We start from the raw sequence: 19,568 nt of genomic DNA on the forward strand, positions 1-19,568 counted from the left end.
ACATGATTTTGGGGTGCTCCAAACCACCCAACAGTAACTCTGTGAAAATCAAAAGTATGCTTGAGAACTTGAATGAACTGGCATAGGTTTACTGGAAACAGTTTGTCATTTGAGAAGGGGCATTTCTCCCGATTTGAGCACTTAAACATCTCCTTTCTTACACATTAGAATGATACCAACATTTCTGGGAAAATAACACAGTTCTCTGTAGGTAACAGTATATCTTGCTAGATAAACTGATTCATAATTTTCTTAATAAATGGAGAAATCTAGGTTACCAGCGGCTGTGCCAGACAGTATTTGATGTCATTTCCATTCTGATGAATAGTTTTGTACCACACGTATGAATCTCTTCCCCAGCATCATTTACAGCAAAGTAAATGGGACCATAGTTCAGTAGAGCATCTGTTCTGTATGCAAAAGGTTCCTGGCATGTCCACATAGGGCTAAGAATTGTACCCTGATTGAAATCCTGGCTAGCCATGGCCAGTCAGTGTAGAAAATGGGGACCCAGATGGACAACGGTCTGACTCAATATAAGGCAGCTTCTGATACATCTATGTTCTGTTAGAATGCTTCCTGAAATAAACAATTGGGGTCTTTGTGTTCTACATAGTTGCAACGCACACATACCTCTTCACATGCCCGTGGCAAGGAGGCAAGCCAGCTCTTCAATGTTTAACTAGCGTCAGAATGTATCCGTTTCAAAGATAGACAGATACAGGATATTGTAGAGTTATGCAGGTGGGCTTTGACTGTAGTTGCTAGTTTTGCACACTAGTTTAGACTCCAGGGAAACCTAGTACGGAAAATCACAACTCCAAGACTCTTTCTTAAGAACACAAACATCTGTCGGGCAAGGCTGGGGAGCGACAAGGGTTCTTTGAAAATGCAAACCAAGGCATTTCCTGGAGTAGAGTCTCCATGGAAACCTCCACTCCAGGAAATGCTACGGAGAATCGCAAGGCTCATTTTTAATAAGAACACAAACACACCAGCAATGCTTTGAAGCCACAATACAACCCAAGGGAGGGGGGAAACAACAACAACTCGCCAAGCTGACAAAGCTTAAGGGAGCTATGTCTCTTTTTCTAGTGTGCCAGAACGAGAATAAAAACCCCTCAACTATAATAATTAAATAAATTTATTATTTTTACTTTGCCCACCTAACTGAGTTGCCCCAGCCGCTCTGGGCAGCTACCTCTTAAATGTAACTAAGGGGAGGAAGGATAGAATGCCACCCCACTCTACTCTGTGGTTGCCATTGACATTCTTCCTCTTTTCATCCCACCTCCACTGCATCCCAAGCCTCCATGAATTGCTGAAATAAACTGGACTGAAACACAATAGCCAGAACAAGTCCTGCCTGGTGTCAGTTGAGTTTCTCTCCCTCATCTGCTCTTTCACTGACTGCAGTAACTCCATCTGTGTGATGACTTCCAGGGAAAGATCTAAATACCTCAATCACCTACAGCTTGCAGGTTGGGGCCATTCATAATGTCCTTTGAAAGATGTTGACTGACCAATCAGAAAGGGGGGGGGGAGAAGGAGGAGTGTAGAGTCCTGACACCCTACTTTAGCCTTTTCTATGGAAGAGTGTTTGTATGTCATTGCCCCCCTTAAGGTTCATTCCCACCCCCACCCCCCGGAGACATGTGTGGGACCTGCTGGCCACACATAGTGATGGGTGATGATTGGCTCTGTTGTGAACAGCAGAATGGTTAGCAGAAGAGGGACTGGTTAGTGGCAGTCTGATTAAGTGAAAATCAATGCATATGCATATGGGATTAGGATAGCTGTGGGGGATGCTGTTGTGGGGGTTCTGAAATTCATGGGTTGAAGAAGCTGACCAGCCTCCCTGCTAAGAACACTGAAAGCTAAGTGTAGGCTAATTTCTCATAAAACAAATGAGGAGACCATGACCTGTATGGATTGCCTCATATCTCAGGTTCTACAAAGGATAGAAACTTGCTTTTTTTAGATAGATAGATAGATAGAGAGAGAGAGAGAGAGAGAGAGAGAGAGATTAGATAGATAGGAAGGCAGGAACTGAAAAATGGGAATCTAGAGATTATGGCTCATTCAGCTGCTTTTGCACCTCTGTGGATGTTCATGATTTCCTTCAACCTCCTTCAACAAGAAAGTGGCATTCTTACTGCCTGCCACTTGGAAATTATGGTTCTATTAATGCAACCTAAAACTGCATTAGATTTTTCTGAAGCCGCATCACACAACTGACTTGTGTTCAGTTTGCAATCACCATGGGATCCTTCAGTCTATAAGGCAATTAATGCATTACCCTGAAAGTTGCACTGAGCACCATATAACTGGAAAGACATCTAAGGAGGCTTAGAAATAAATGAACACTTATGGCGTGGGGATGGGGCAGGGACAGAGGCAGGGAATTGATGGACAGAAGAGAGATAATGAATCAGAGCGATCCTATTGGCCAATTTCTGGTGGACCACCTAGTGGTTGTTGGAATTACTGAAAAGAATCCCAGACTAAGTTAACTTTGGCTCAGGAAAGAATTTCTTATGTGTTTAAGAAACAGCACAAGTTTACTGTTAGTGATTAGTTCTGACTTAATGATGATGTGATCCTGAGTACACATTCTTGCTTCACAAATTCAAAACACAACAATGAGTCCATAGGGGATCTTTTTTTTTTTTTTAAGGCTGTAGGTTGGGAGTGCAGCTCACTCACCACTAGGCAAGATGACACCTTGATTTCAATCTTTTAACAATCTGAAAATGTTTTACTTGAAATACAAAAGGCAGTTTGATGTAGTTTGTTGAGAAAGCAGGGTCACAGACATGAATGAAAAAGCATCCATCTGAGAAGTGGGAGATGGGAACATACCTGCTATCTCCAACCGTCTCCTGGGAAGCAGTAATTTTCTCTGCAATGGTCTTGACACTTGCCTTTTTGCTCCCTTTCTGCATGAGTAAGAGGTTTAGATAATAAATTCTAAATATGGGAGAGATCAAGATCTGGTTCAAGGTCACCCAGTGAGCTTTATGACTAACCAGGGTTCCGAACTCACGTTCCCAAGTTCCGCCGTCTACCCACGCACTATGCTGGCTCTATAGAACATGTCTTCTTAGGGCAAGCATAAGGGATTGCACATGCTATAAGATACTGGACCCCATTTGTACTGATGTAAACCTCTAGAACAGCCTTTCTCAACGTGTGGGTCCCCAGATGTTGTTGAACTACAACTCCCATCACCCCTAGCTAGCAAGGCCAGAGCTGAGGCATGATGGGAATTGTAGTCCAACAACATCTGGGGACCCACAGGTTGAGAACCGCTGCTCTAGAATGTCTTTTGTATAGCTAAGCATTTAGCTCTATCCTCAGTACACTGTATTTTATTTTATTGCTATGGTTAATGGCTAATGTAAATAAAGTTGCTATGTATGTATGTATGTATGCATCTGGTGAGGTTGGCTTCAATTCTGAGAGGCCATGGGGTAAGAGCTTTTTTGTGGGTCCCCTCCTCTTTTGACTTATTTGGGCGCAGTGGCAACAAGCAGTGGTCTGACAAACATTTGGACAAACACCAGGACACTGGGTCTGGTAGTCATTTAATTTCACACAGTCGCCTAGAGTACTGGTGGGAACAGCGAGAACTCTGCATTGTATGAAGGACCACACCAGAATGTTTTGAAGGGGGTGGGGCTGCAGGTGCCATCACTGGAACCTGCTATGCACTCTTTGAGGCAGGTTTCGTGGAGCCAATACTCTAGCTTCCTGGGAGGTGAGTCGCTGTAGCTTACCTGAAGGTGGGGGAGCTGGTGAGGAGGTCACTGCAGTGCAAACACACCAGCAAAACCAATCTGGCTCAATAACTGCTTCACCCCTCCTGATAAGCAACGGTGACCTTCCTGCCAGGAAGTTAGGGTAGCAGGGTTTTTTTGCCCTGCTCAGCAAGCCATTTCTGGGTAAGACATTCTTCCTTCTGGGTGTTAGGGAGGAGGAGCTTCCAATCTGGACTACTGCCAGATAATGAAATGGCAATGAAATGTGGATGTGAACTGTTGTGTCCACAAGTGTAGCTGGCTTTCCTTACTTCATTTGGCTCATCTGACTGCACAGCAGGTCGAGGATCTCCTGGAAGAGGTGCAAGGGTGATGCTACTGAAAATGGCACAGCCGCGCTCAACTCTTCGGAAACAGCCACTTTCATTTTCTATATAAACAAAGAACAATGTATAGTCAAGGGAAGCATCTATCTATTTTCCTGTTGTGTTTAATGAGTGATCAAAACTTAAATAAATAATATTAAGTCTGTTGCAGGGGAAGGTAAATGAAACAAGACACAAGAAATGCTTGTGGCTCTCTACTGCAAGCTTTGGGTCCCTTTATAAAAGTCACCTTGAATATAACAGTGGAATGGAAAATTAGCATGTTGTATCTAAGCTCTCAGCAGCTGTGATTTACTCTAGCAATATCTCCAACAGTATTTACAAAATTCAGTACAGTAGTACCTCTGGATACGAATGGGATCTGTTCCGAATCTCTGTTCGCATCCTGAAGCGAACGCAACCCGCATCCGTGGGTCGCGATTCGCCGCTTCCATGCATGTGTGTGACATCATTCTGACTGCGCATGCGGCGAAACCCAGAAGTAACGTGTTCTGTTACTTCTGGGTTGCCGCGGAGCACAACCCGAAAGCGCTCAACCTGAAGCATATTTAACCTGAGGTATGACTGTACATTGACATCTCTCACTTCCCCCAAAGCGCAAAAGGCCCCATGCCTGGTTCTCTCTCCCCCCCCCCCAGTTTTCTTAGCAACTATCTTGCAAGGTAGAGATTGAAGCCCTATGTATGTGTCAACACTCATATGTTCCTCATGGGCAAGGTGATGCACTCTGGCCTCTGCATAAAGAGTGTGACCATCTGTAGCAATGGAGCTTTTGCATGGTCCTTCCAAGCAACCCAGAAACATTCACAATTGGGTTCAGGCTGACATGGAAGTCATGTTATGTTTGGGTGGTACTGGTTGCCAGTTGGGTACTTGTAATGTGGAATGGTAGCTTCAGTTGCTGCACAATAGTTTCAATTCTATAGATTCCATGAACCCATTCTAGTGAACAAATATATACAAGACCTAGGTTCACCACAGTGCCACTAACAGTCACCCAGCTCCAAGAGAGAGTGAAGCTGGAACTTCCAGCGACAGAAGATACTTTATCACAGGTGTGAGGAAACTGTGGCTCTCCAGGTGTTGCTGAGCTGCAGCTCCCATAATCCTTGGACATTGGCTGTGCTTATTGGAGCTGCTGGAAGGTGTAGTTCAGCAACACTTGGAAGGACCACAGCTTCCCATGCTTGTTATATCGTTATCAATACTGCCTAAATAATGCATCTGTGAAGGTCGGGGCCCTTAACAGCTCCCTTTGGGGTTGGACAGGTCTGAACCCTGACACCATGCCACACCCGGGTAACCTTGATTTCCTACCCCTCCCCCCAACTGCACAGTATTAGTTTGATACTTTCTTTAAAAGCATATCGCACCACCATTAGACAAGGCAAATCAGGAGTTAGCAGCTGCGAAATCTTTATTGAAAACTATTAGTGCATTAAGAAATTGGAAATTATGCTGTAAGCAATATGGTTCCCATTCATTGCTCAGAACATAAATACTGCTAGTACAGCGAAAGCTAATGAAGAGAGAGGTGTTAAAAGAACGTCCTTGCAAAAGTGGAAAGGCGAACTTTTAAAACGATCAGGTGGAGACACCATGGAAAGTTGTGCAGCACTTAACAATGTGAAATTTCACTATGCTGGGTGCAGGAAAAGTAACCTTTCTTTTGGCCAATGAAGTGAGAGAATGGACAGGACAAAGGGTAATGTTCTGCCAGCATCAACAAGATGTCACCCAGGGAACTGATTTGTGTACATGCAGAGGTGGATTTAGGGCAGGATTTAGTTTGGTTGCACTGGGTGCCAAGCCTCGGGGGTGGCGCAATTATGATTTTGATTGGAACATGGGAGGTGAGGGTGGTGGATTTTAGTGTTGCACAGGGCACTGCTGAAATTTGAGACCCCAAGGTCCACCACTAGTACATGAGCTGGCTTAAGAGGATGGCTGTATGCTGGCACAGGTGGCAAGTGGCAAGCAGGCTCAAACCAGTAGCCTTTTGAATGAGATCCCTTCTGCCACTGGGAACGAAAGCTGGGACATTTTGCATTAATATCCCAGAATCTGCTACATGCCCCCAAAGGCCAATCATATGCTACTGTCCAATATAAACTCTCAGATCCTGCTGTCTTCCCTATTAGTCTGAGCAACATGTTCAGTTGCTCTCTGGGTTGCTACCAAAGCCCTCAACTTCATCCTGCCCGGGATTGTCAGAGAATTCTGATGAACATAGAAATGGAAGCGGAAATTGCTGGGGTTTGCTCATTCGGTCTCATGTTTGGAATGGAAATAAATCCAGTGAATACCGATCAGTTGTTGTTGTTTTTAGTCTGCAAATAATATGTAGTTGATGACCACTCCCCCCCTTTAAATTGTGCTTCCCTGGCATTGAAATGAACGGTGTGGAAAGAATTGCATCATTAATTACATTGAATTTGTAAGTTACGTAAATAATGTTAAATAGCAGACAAGAAGAAGAATAGCATAGTATTATATAGTATAGCATAGTATAGATAGAAACTGAACTTCAGCAGAACAGAAACAGCACTGATTGTGATGAAGTCAGGTCAGAACAGAAACCACTGCTTTCTAGCCTCCCTAATTCTGCCCTGTAGTGATTGTCCACTCTTGGATCTGTTTACATGTGCTGTGTGCAAAGAGCCACCAGGGTTGCAACCAGAGCTATAGACTGGAGCCTTTCCCTGGGCAGTGACGTACTCTCAGGCTCTGAACTAGGCTCAGCTGTGCAGGCTAGACATTGGATCCTCTCAGACAGGAAGGGTATGAAAAGCTAGACTGGGACTCTGCCTGAGAAACAATGCCTCCCTGGTTGCAGTGTGTCAGATCTGCATCCTCCACGTAACTCTCTCTTCCCAGCTTCTGCCTCCCGTCTGACAGCTGCCCGGAGCTCACGATAAAACCCAGTTTAATTGGAGACTCCCATCTCAGGAGTGCCACTCCTGAAATCCACCCTCTGTGTCTATTTTTATTACAACAATTATGTCTTGATCAGCAAGATAAAGGTCATTCCATCACCTTGTGGGGGGTGGTGGAATGGAGTGGAGGAAGCAGGAGCAGAATGACTAGTCTCATAATGACTGCAGAAGATGGGGCAGTTTGACCTCTCTGGGAGTGAAATGTCAATTAATTATCTTTTTTTTATGACCAACTCAATTACAACATGCTAATCACCTGTGTAGGGCATAAAACTAGGAGGAGGAAGAGAGGAAAAAGGGATGGCGTGAAAGGAGAAATAGCTATAAACATCTATAACTTAGGGCGTTAGAGTCATTATTGTTAAACGGTAGGCACACCTTCTAATAATGGAGCATAAAGAATTATTGGCTGTTGATGGGCTGGTCTGAATGTTGTAATACTTTCTACCTTAAAAAGGGTGCGAGGGGGTGAGTTAGGGTGACTGGTCCTTGGGAGCGGCAGTTGTGTCTTATTTAAAGGTGACCAGACACAGTGCATTAGCCTTTAATGCTTGATTCAATTACCAATAAATGTCAGCTAACTAATGAGGAAGGTGGGGAAAGGAGTGAGAAGCATGGACTTAACACACAACCAAAAGCTATGGAGCAGCCGTCACCAACCTCCTTTGGTGGCACCATGTTGGGGAAGGTTGCCTTAGGAGAATAGTATTTCCTGCAAGGCATAACCCATCCACGGGGCCCATGTTACAAAAGAAGCATGGGTGCAACTCATGGTTCATTGAAGCGTTTTGCATGTCAGTGAAGCTCATGCCAGGTCTTTTCAGTTATGATATCCTTGGTATTAAATCATCACAATAATCACTCCTTCTAATACAGTGGTACCTCTGTTTTTGAGCGTCTTGGAAGCCGAACGTTTCGGAACCCGAACTCCGAAAACCCAGAAGTAATTGATTCCGGTTTCAAACGGGCCTCGGAAGTTAACAGCCTCCATTGTGTCCCCCCCCCCTTTTTTCTCCATTGACTTTGCCGACTGCCCTTTGCACCTTGGTTGTCGAATGTTTTGGAAGTCGAACGGACTTCCAGAATGGATTACGTTTGACAACCAAGGTACCACTGTAGTGAGCTAAGCAGCTGAGAGCTGGCAGGGGTGGAGCCACAACCGAACCACTGAGAAATGTGAGGCGGGAGGGACAGAAAACTAGAGGAGAAAGGGAATGGAAAAGAGTATTCTAGAATACAGCATGGCTGCCTGGAACCCAGAGCCAGAACACGCCAACTGCAACCTTTTGTTACAGGCCCTACTTCCCCCATCTAAAACCAAACTTGAGCGGCCCTGTGCCTACCAGTTGGGAAACGAAATGAGTCCACTCAAAATTTCTAGTCCTGTGTCAAAATTTGTCCTCCATTTTCTTGGAGGACCTAACGCTCTCTCTAGAGAAACTAGAAAAATCTATCTCATCTTAAAATGAAAGGCAGTTTGTTAATGCTGCTGCTGCTACTACTACTGGTATCAGTATGGTCAGGAAAACCCTGAAGTTTGCAGACATACAAAAATCTTCCTAAAAAAAAATTGAAGCAGACAGCCCCCTCCCCTCACAGCTCCATGCAGCATGAACATGCTTCACAAGCACAAAATGTTTCAGGTTGGTTGGAAAAAATACAAATATAAACTGAAGGTGGTGGTAGATAGAATTGGTTATCCTGCCTGGAGGAGGTTATGGCTAGCTGGAAACCATGAAGGAAGCTCTCATTTTTGGATGTCAGGGTGCAGTACAATATTCTGTCATAGAAAACTGCCTTATACTGAGCCAGACCACTGAGTCACCTAGCTCAGTACTGTCTGCACTGACTGGCAGCAGCTCTCTGGGATTTCAGGCAAGGGACAATCCCAGTCCTGCCAAGAGATGCTGGGGAATGAACCTGGGGCTTTCTGCATGCCAGGCAGATGTTTTGCCACTGAGCTACAGCTATATTACAAATGAACCGAAGTCAAATTGTTAGGTTTTCCATAAAGAAAGTACACTTCATGTTTCCAATAGGAAACCCCAGCTTTCCCTTAATGTAAAACACAGGCAAAAGATTTAACAAATAGTTGGCTTTTGAGCATTGGCTGAAAAAGCACAAAACAACGAAGGCTGAGATTTCAATCAAACATCTCCCTATAAAATTACATTCCACCGAGTCTTACAAAGCCAACGTCAATTAACACACAAAAGAAACCTCAATGGTACGTCAAAGCAAGGGTGTAACTTTATTTGATGAAAGCAAGGAAATGAAGGGGGCCAAAGTTACCATTCCATCCTCATAATGTTTGGTCTGTGTGGATCTTATCTAACATATGAAAACCAAGAACAGTAAAAGAAGGGGGAAACTGCTACAGGTGCCAGTGCAAGTTTATACAACCAGTAGAACTGAGTAGTGAAGCTTTGCCTGGACTTCACTACTTCAGATTGCGGGTCTGCTCATTGGAAAAATTACTCACTGTTCAGCCACAAAAAAAAGGCTCCCTGCCCACAGAAAGCGAGCATGTCAGTGTGGAGGCTAAGTGCAGAGATTTGACTTTTCTTACGGCTCAGTGGGACAGCATCTGCTTTTGCATGCAGAAGGTCTAGGAGGGCTAGGAATATTCCCTTCTTGAAATCTTGGACAGCCACTGCCAGTCAGTGTAGACCAGGCATGTCCAACTCCCAAGAGACTGCGAGACTTTGGGGGGGGGGGAACTGATCAGGATCATGTGATCGACCAGGGACGCCCCGCAATTGACTGGTTGGACATGCCTGGTGCAGACAATACTCAGCAAGATGGATCTACAATATCAGAGAGATCTGGTGCAATATAAGGCAGCTTTCTGTGCCCCTGTTGGTGGTATCCAATGTTAGTCCTACTAAGTGTAGACCCACTGAAATGAATGGGCATGACTAACTTAGCTTCATTAATAATAATAATAATAATAATAATAATAATAATAATAATAATAATAATTTATTTGTACCCCGCCCATCTGGCTGGGTTTCCCCAGCCACTCTGGGCGGCTTCCATAGAAACCAAAAAACACTAAAATATCACACATTAAAAACTTCCCTGAACAGGGCTGCCTTAAGATGTCTTCTGAATGTCAGGTAGTTGTTTATCGCTTTGACATGTTAATGGCTCTGCTTCAAGTGGGACATAACTGGAGATAACCCAAAGTCTTAACAGAAGCACAACAGTTGGCAGTTAGACCATCTGATATGCATGCAAAAGGTCCCAGCTTAAATCCTTGGCATCTCCTGGTAAAGGCTGGAAAAGACCCCCTTGCCTGCAATCCAGGAGAGCCACTGCCATTATGTGTAGACGTGACTGAGCTAGCTGATTTTGCTCAGTGTAACGAAGCTTCCTAAGTATAGCCCCTGTAAAGTGGTGACAATCCTCTTCCAAAAGACTTCTTTTGTCTCCCACACACATTAATGGGCTTAACAAAGAGACAGCCAACACAGTGCCCTCCAGATGTTATTGGACTCCGACTCTCATCAGCCCCAGCCAGCCTGACGAGTCATCTGGAGGGTACCATATTGGCTACCCCATTTGGTGTGCTCAGCCTGAACAAGAGAGACAAAGCCTCAGAGGACCACACTAGCTTGTGCAGCTGCTCCCTGTCCCTACCCCCCTGCACTTTCTAAATTGGAAGCTAAAGTTATCTTTAAACTATGTTTTTTTTTTCATGGTCTCAAATCCAATTTGCAAGGAATTGTTTGAAACATATTCCCCATTGCCAGGAAAACAATAGCAGTCCTCCAATTATCAGCACCTGCATTACAATTCAATGAGTTTAAATTGCTAAGGGGCTGTGGCTGATACCCTACTGACAACAATTAGCATTAAAAAAAACCCACCACATTCTGCAGTTTAAAAGCAGTGGGTGGGAATTACAAAAGGTTAACAGACTAAATATAAAAATCTTTTTGAATATAAAATCAATGCGTTTTGTTACTAAAAATCTGGGTACTGTAATTTAACCAAAATAGGGTTTAGAGTATCTGGCGCGGTTCCAGATGCAAGAGAGATGTTTTTCTTCTTCTTTCCCATTTGAAAGGAAATGCAGAGCAACCAATTGGAGAGTTTCTGCCAGGCAGGAGGTTGGGAGGGAAGGGGGGGGGGAGAAAAAGGAGCAGGAAAAGCTATTTAAAAAAACAAAAACCCACAAAACAGTTAAGTCCTGTCTACTCAGAACTATTGAGCTGAGATTCTTCCAATGCGGTACACATCATACACCCAATATTATTCAACATATCCAGAAGGTAGGACCTGAACCAAAGATTCAAATTATAAGAGGGGGTAGGGAGGATTTAGATGAAACATTAGAAAGAACTCCCTGGCAGTATGAGCTAGCCAGCAATGGAACAGACTGCCTTGGAAGATGGTAGACTTTCCTTTCTTACAGGTTTTTAGGCAAAGGTTGGATGGCCACTAGGGATGCTGTAGAAGTGGATTAATCTAAATGACCATTGGGGTCCTTTCAGACTCTGAATTGTAGCCAACTAAGTCCAACTCAGAGGAGACCGATCCAGATCCAATGTAACCTGTCGCCCGATTGCAGCTGGAATCCAATACGGGCACGACTTTCAGTTAGCCTCATATCTTAGGAATTTGTCCGTACCCACCCACCGTATTTACCAAAGATAGATTAAATGAATTTCCATCAGAAGTTCTAAATGGTAGGCTGAGAGGCATCTCCTATCAGAATAGGCTTTGTTTATGAACCATATCCTACTGCATTGTGGGCAGTATGAGCAAGCAAGGGATCAACTAATCAAACCCTTACTAGCAAATTTGCCGGGAAAATCTGAAGCCTCCCATATTAAATACCTTCTGGTCAAATGGAGGATAGGTCAAATGATATTACACTGACCGTGGCAAAGTTTCTTTCAGAGGTTGCAAGAAACAAAGACCATCATGCTCTGGACATAACAAAATGACTACCTCGGTCTCTTTCGCCTGTTGTTGTTTGGTTGTCTTAACTATATCTTGTATAGAAACTGTTTTGTGGGTCTATGGACCGCAATAAAGATAGATGGATATAGATATATAGATATATAGGTATATAGATATAGATATATACCGTATTTTTTGCTCTATAAGACTCACTTTTTCCCTCCTAAAAAGTAAGGGGAAATGTGTGTGCGTCTTATGGAGCGAATGCAGGCTGCGCAGCTATCACAGAAGCCAGAACAGCAAGAGGGATTGCTGCTTTCACTGCACAGCGATCCCTCTTGCTGTTCTGGCTTCTGAGATTCAGAATATTTTTTTTCTTGTTTTCCTCCTCCAAAAACTAGGTGCGTCTTGTGGTCTGGTGCGTCTTATAGAGCGAAAAATATGGTAGATACAGATACAGATACACACACACACACACCAATTGAAATCAACAGTCCATTAACTTCAGTGTGTCTACTCTGGGAAGCATTAACATTGGATACAAAAATCCTGTTGGTGGGCTTCCCACAGGCCACAGTGAGAACAGGATGCGGGACTAGAGGGGCCTTTGGCCTGAACCAGCAGTCTCTTCTTAACTTCTTATGCTCATGTGGGTATGACAGCTCAGGACCAAAATATTAGGCGTTCATCAGTTCCTCAATTCACCCTTGAAAGTTGCAGCAGATTATAGGCCAGATGCTGATACACTCTTAAGGGAGCTGGGGTTGATTCATAGGGATGCTTGCAAAGTTCTTAGGGTCCAGGTGTGAATGCTGGGTGCTTGCAATGTTCACCCAGAAGAAGAGGTGAGCATTGCAACTTCCCCAATTTCTTCTCTGACTGCGCTTACAATCTGGGCTCCGTTGTTAGGAGGCAGAAAAACTTATTCCTAAATTTATGAGCCTTTTCCCCAAACTAAAAGAAGTCCCAAAAGTCCCTTTCCCAGAAGGGGATTTGCTCCTTTTTCCGATCAATTTGGTTCCCCTTTTCTGCACCATCTCTTTTGGGAGATATCACTATGGAGCAAATAGCGTGCCAGTCTCTCTTGGTGAACAGAGGATAAAAAGTTTAATGACTATGCAGTGGGGAGTCACGCTTTGCGACAAAGTATAAACCAGCTCCAGAAAAAGCAGCTGAAAGCTTCCAGAGTTAAATCCATCCTCCCATTGACCATATGTTGCAGAAGTATTCAAGTGGGGAGGGGAAGTAGATGTCTTAAGATATAAGAATATAACCTGGATAGATCAGGTGAAAGGCACAGCTAACTCAGCATCCTGTTCTCTAAGTAGCCAGACAGATGACAACAAGAAACCTGCAAGCAGGACCTGAACGCAACACTGCTCTCCCCACTTGTGATTCCCATCAACTGGTATTCAGAGATTGCAACCTCAAGCAGTGAAGGTAAAACATAGCCATTGTGGCTAGTTGGCACTGATAGCCTAATCCTCCTTGACTTCATCCAATCATCTTTTAAAGCAGGTGTGGGGAGCCTGTAGCCCTCCAGATGTTGCTGAACTCACATCAGCCATGGGAAGCATGTCCAATGGCAAGGGATGATGGATGTTGTGATTCAGCAACAACTGGAGGACTAAACGTTCCTCCCACCTGTTTTAAAGCCACACAGGTTGTTGGCCATCAATATATACCGCAGGAGCAAATTCCATGGTTTAACTCTGTGCTATGTGAAAAAGTATTCTTTTGTCTGTCCAACATTTTGCTTCACTGGACTGACATGAGTTCTAGTATCACAAGGAGATTAATTTTACCCTATCCGCTTTCTCTACACTGTGAATATTTTTAAAAGCACCATTCAAACATGTAAAGTAAAGCAGTGATCTGCATGGTCTGTCGCCAAAAACAATGCTTCATTAAACAGAAGTAATTGGGGGGGGGGGTGTTGCTTCAAGCACATCCTACACTTTTTTTATCAGCATGCTTTTTGCCATTCCCCATTCCTCTGTTAACAGAGTGAAGCAAAGAATTACTCCTTGGTTGTTGTTCCTTCAATTGCGAAAATCAGCAAACAGATTAATCATCACTTTTTAGCTTTGTTTCAGTGGAGAAAAGGAGATTACCAAAGTGTACAAAAAGGTCGCAGACAGGGGAACTCTCGCAAGCTTGTTTGGACATATAGTCAAACAAAGGAGAAATAAATGTAGGCGCAACCACGTTATTGTAAAAGGCACTCCAGGCCTCGACATGCTTAATCCTTTCAGACAGATCTGTGCAGCAGCAGGGCCAGATCATGGAGATTTCTGGGCTTTCCAGATCGAAACTTGCACACTGGACTTCTCCCTTCCTCTCTGCCTGCTACAAAGATTTCCCAGCATTGCCCTGTACTTATTTAAACAAATATTATGACCAAGTAAACCACAGATGGAAGGTGAACTCCTTAACCCTTGAAAAATCTTAAGGAAAGGAAACAGAAGCGGGGGCGGGCGGGGGGCGGGGAATAGAGATTGAGGAAGAATTTTATAAGTGTTAACCCTTCAAAGGTACAAATGAAGGACGCATCAGCCTAATATCCCCAAATGTGATAGGATTCATAGGAGGGAGTGTCACAAGGCAGGGGCGAAATTTGGCTTCATTTCACCCGGGTCAACAACCCAATTTGGCACGTGCACACATATTGCAAATTTGCAGGGGGGGGGGGCTGGGAGTGGGCAATTTTGTTTTAAAAGCTTCTATAAGTGTAAATGTGTTATCTACCAACAAATACAAGACAACAGGTTTCATAGACCAAGTCTATGGGGGCAGTTCCATTTGGCAAAAGGAGGAAGCTGCAGTAATATATTTTTGCAGGTTGTTAATAAAATTCCCTAAGGAAGTTTTTCTTTCCAAAATGCATTGGGCAGTAATAAAAGATTTTGGGCACTTGGGGCACCTTTTCTCTTAGATTTATTCCTACATTCATGCCCATAACTCTCTCTTTCTCTTTTTCTTTCTTTTTTTTGTATCATGCTCTACAGTGGTACCTCAGGTTACATACGCTTCAGGTTACATACGCTTCAGGTTACAGACTCCGCTAACCCAGAAATAGTACCTCGGGTTAAGAACTTTGCTTCAGGATGAGAACAGAAATCGTGCTCTGGCAGCGCAGCAGCAGCGGGAGGCCCCATTAGCTAAAGTGGTGCTTCAGGTTAAGAACAGACCTCCAGAACGAATTAAGTACTTAACCCGAGGTACCACTGTATTACTCTTCCATGGTCCTCTACCCATTCCAGGATATTTCCAATGGACTGTCTCCAACTAAGTCCTACGCAGAGTAGATCCACTGAAATTAATCAACCCAGGTTAGTCATGTCCATTCATTTCAATGGGCCTATTTGGAGTAGGGCTAACACTGGATATATAAGCCAGTGTCCATAGTGGGTGATTCACAAGAAGATGACAATTTTCAAACAGCTTGCGATAAAAAGCGGCGACAGAAGATGATGTGGGAGATTTGTGCTAGTAATGACTGTTTGAGGCATCTGAGATCATGGTTCGGCTATGAATCTACATGCCTGAGCGACTGAGTGATGAATCTACATGCTTGAATCAGGCCCAGAGTACTCAAGCAGGAGCATAAACAGCTGCCATGTAGTCAGAGCTCTACGGCAGGTCTGCACAACTTTTGAGCTGCCAAGCTGATTGCAGACTACTAGCTATGTAACTCAGCCTGCTGGCTGTTTGACAACATCTGTTTTTGCAGTCCCAGACTGGCAACATACTAAGGAGGTTTATTTGATGGACTGCTATGTTTAACTCGGTGATAGGGACCCTCAGGCCTGGAAGCCAAATGCAACCATCCAGGCGTCTGTCTTCCCATGACACTCTTGCCAGGCCTTGCCCCTCATAGGCCCTACTTTGTACCTCCCTTGAGTGTTTTTGCCTGACTGGAATGTGTCCTTGAACTCTGATAATGCTTCCTGCTTGCCTGGAAGGAGGGCAGAGAGGGCTGTGTGTTTCTGCAGAAACTGGCCTACACTACAGCGGCGAAGTTTACATTAATCGCTCTGCCCACCTCTGCTTCGGGACCCTCCAACCACTAGCATTTTTTGTAAATTACAAAAAGGAGATTCGTTGTGCTAGGGTGACAAAAGACTTTAATCAACTTTAATTGCACAAAACCTAAAGTTCTGTGGTGTGTTTGAATTCCTTCCACAAAACAGCAACAGTCTCAAAGCGCTCACATTTTGCTTTGTTTTGTTTCCTTCAGTGCAAGCACTGTGTAATCACCCTGTGTTCTCCAAGCCTACAATCCTTTCCAGTAGGCTAAATGTATTTCTAGACATTCCTGAAGATAATTTGTACTAGGCATGGAGTTTCTTAGAGATTTATAGCCCATCCTATTCCCAAGATGGATTACACAAATATTTAATTTTTAAAAAAATATATGAAAAGAGAGAAAACGAGGGACGGGAAACCTCCTAAAGCACAAGGAGTAAAGCAACATGCAGCAGCTGGACTGATGATGGGTAAGTGGACGGCTCCACGTGCCAAATGAAACGTACACAGAAAAGCATATGGCACAACTTTACTTTCTGATAGAAGATTAATCTGTTGTAGGAGGACAGAACACTCATGTGATTCATACAGGACCCCTCCTGGTTTTAGAACCCACCAAAAAAAAGAAGCAAAGCCTGAGCACAAAAGATTTTCTCAATATTGCAGCCCTTCCCCATCTTTAGACATTTTGCAAGGAGATGGAGCGAGAATGTTCAGGAGTGGGTTTATTCAACTGGCTGTCCCCAAGGGTCAGTTCAATCTTTGGTTATATTGCCAGAAGGACACCAGATTAAGAAAATCCCTATGGGATCAAAGGATCCATGGAGTTCAGTGTTGATTTCCAAGCGCGGTTAGCCAGATGCCTTTGGGGAAGCTAACATTCAGACCCGCCTCTTGTTCTATCTGAGGAGGAACCACAGCTCAGTTGTACATGCTTTGCATGTTGAAGGTCCCAAATTCAATCTCTGGCATCTCAAGAAACCCTGGAGAGTAACAGTTAATAAGGAAAGGAAACCCCCAGGCTGTCACATATAACTTTTTTGGGTGATAAATTTTAAAAAGCTCTTGTGGGAGCTTCTTCATAGCCTTGCACAAATAGAGGAGGTTCTCTGGATTTAGGATTATTTAGGAAACTGTCTGAGATGGAGTCAGATCATTGGTCCACCTAGCTCAGTCTATCAGGGGTCGGCAAGGTTTACCTCGCCTGGGCCGGTTCACTCCAGAGGAGATCCCTCAGTGGGCCAGACTGCACATGCACATGAGCGCGTGCGCCCATGAATTCTGATGTCTGGGTCTGCGCAGACATGATTTCCGGCATCTGCGCATGCGCGATTTCCGGAGCTGCGGAAGCAAGTCCGCGAGCTGTGCTGTGCTGGTTTAGCGCAGTGTGCGGGGACTCGCTGAGCAGGCGGCTCATTTCGGGGGTGGCTCGTGGGCCGGTTAAACAACCCCCGTGGGCCGCTTGTGGCCTATGGGCCTTAGGTTGCCAACCCCTGGTCTACATGGACACGCAGCAGCTGTCCAGGGTTTCGGACAGGGGACAATTCCCAGCCTTATCTGGAGGTGCTGGGGATTAAACCTGGGACCTTCTGCATGAAAAATCAGATGCTCTACCAATGAGCTATGGCCCTGGACACCATCTGGCAGTTTCCTGCCCCACTTGGCTCACACAACATTTCTGCAATGGAGCCTGAAGCAGCCCTTTTGTAGGTGGAAAACAAACTTTGCTAGCAGGATCTTTCAATCTAACCCAATAACTGTGAACAACTTGTGTGGGTAGTGAAGAATAAGTAGTGGTTTTTTGTAAAGTTCAATGGTGCATTCGGACTGCCACTATTTTGAGCGAGGAATTCAAGTGCACACTGTAAATTTAGGCTGGCACAATTAAAGTGGCTCTGGCGCCCTGGTGCAACAAATCCACTTTAAAAAAGAAATTGACTTTTTGCAGTTGGAAGTGATAGGGACATGCATTGAAAAGTGTGGGATAAACGAGATGATTAACAGGAAGACATATAAATACCTCACAAACAAATCAAACTGAATATAGGCTGAATGCTCATTGTCATACATTCTCTCTGCACAAAAATCAGAAGGAGTACTCAGTGAATACCAGATATAGTCTAACCCCGGTGTAAGCTTTAACCAAGCAAATCACAATGGATGCTCAATAAATAGGTCATCTGGAGGTGCTCCAAATCAGAAACATTTTCCATTGCTAGGAGAGAGATGGAAGGAGGATTGCTGGTGAAGTGTCATGAGCTACGTTTGGCGCGTCTTCACAGGAGAAGATGAGCAATGACAGGAAATAAGCCGATTTGTATGGAATTTGCTTTTCATGATTCCCAAAGACAAAAAGGAAAGGGTGAGGTGCCATAAACATTCTACATTTGCCTGTAGTCAAAACTGAAGGCTTAGCCTTCAGAGAAATCTCTGATTATCCTCAGGCAGTGTACATTGGCAATTTTATAATTTTAACGCTAGGGACTTCCAGTAAAACTCTGGGAAATGAGAGTGCACTGGGCTTTGATGCTGGCCAGAGGGTATTGGCAGAAAATAAGTCTGTGTTTGTGTGTGCTGGGGGGGGGGGGGCGCGCACAAACACAGAGGAATTAAAACTGACTTCAAAAATGAACATGGTTGGGCCCAGAAAGATGACCCCAGAGCCGCAGGTTAATATTTTGATACCTATGATTTATAGCACTTGAACTTTCTTTTTGTACCATCTATGAGAACCCATTTGCTATAAAAGTAGGAGATTCAAAGCTAGAACCTTAAAGAGAAAAAACAAAATGTGAGAAGCCCCAGCTATTTCCTCTGCTTAATAAAATACACTTGGAACCAAAGCTCTGTGAGAGTTTCAGCATTATAGGATTTCCCCTTTTACTTCAAACCTGAAGGTCAAGTAGGATTGCAGGGGGGGGGGGGGAGAGGAAGAGGAAGGGAACTTCACACATTCAGTGAGTGGTACAGGGGGCAAGCTATTGTCACCTCCGAAATGACATGAATGCCTGGAAGAGCCATTCGTATATTTTTTTGAACATTTATTCACTGCATTTATTGGTTTCCTGTTAGCTTTATCCTCTGTGCAACTCTCTGTGTACCAGAACTCCTGAATTCACTCAGACTTGCCAAATCAAGAGTTGCTGGACAGCAACATTCAATGCCACAGATCCTATTAACTGAAACTATGCAGGCCAAGATGTAGTGCAGTGGTTAGAGCAGGAGAGGAGAGATCGCCAACGTAGTGCCCACAGATAGGCAGGCACCCACAGAGGCCCTCCCTTGGGCTTGGAAGAAACATCCTACTGTTGTCATGTGTGATAGTGCAGTTGGTGGGTGGGTGCGTTTGTGGGTGTGTGATGCCCATGACATTCCCCCCCCTTCTGCAAAAATGCTCATTGGCCCGAAAAAGGTTGGCGATCCCTAAGTCAGTGCGTCAAACTAGCACCAGGAAGGCCCAGGTTCAAAATCTTTCCTGAGACACAAAACTTATAGCAGGAACTGTATGCCACGCACTGCCTTGCAACCAAACCTACCTCATGTTA

The 19,568-nt window shown here is 44.3% G+C and overlaps 1 protein-coding gene across 8 annotated transcripts in view; it reads right to left on the reverse strand.

Moving 5' to 3' along the window:
- The window catches only part of MORN1 (MORN repeat containing 1), a 121,510-nt gene that overhangs the window by 55,632 nt on the left and 46,310 nt on the right, over positions 1–19,568 (reverse strand). For 7 of the 8 annotated variants that reach the window (XM_083453996.1, XM_083453993.1, XM_083453997.1 and 4 more), the window contains exons 11-12: positions 4,073–4,191; positions 2,863–2,939 (exon numbers count right to left, since the gene is read on the reverse strand). The exons of the other annotated variant lie outside the window; for it this stretch is intronic. In XM_083453996.1, the coding sequence (XP_083310122.1) occupies positions 2,863–2,939; positions 4,073–4,191 (196 nt within the window). The remainder of the gene's footprint in view (positions 1–2,862; positions 2,940–4,072; positions 4,192–19,568) is intronic. 8 annotated transcript variants of the gene reach the window in all.

Source organism: Podarcis tiliguerta, assembly GCF_965153285.1.
Source record: "Podarcis tiliguerta genome assembly, chromosome: 8".
NCBI lineage: Eukaryota > Metazoa > Chordata > Lepidosauria > Squamata > Lacertidae > Podarcis > Podarcis tiliguerta.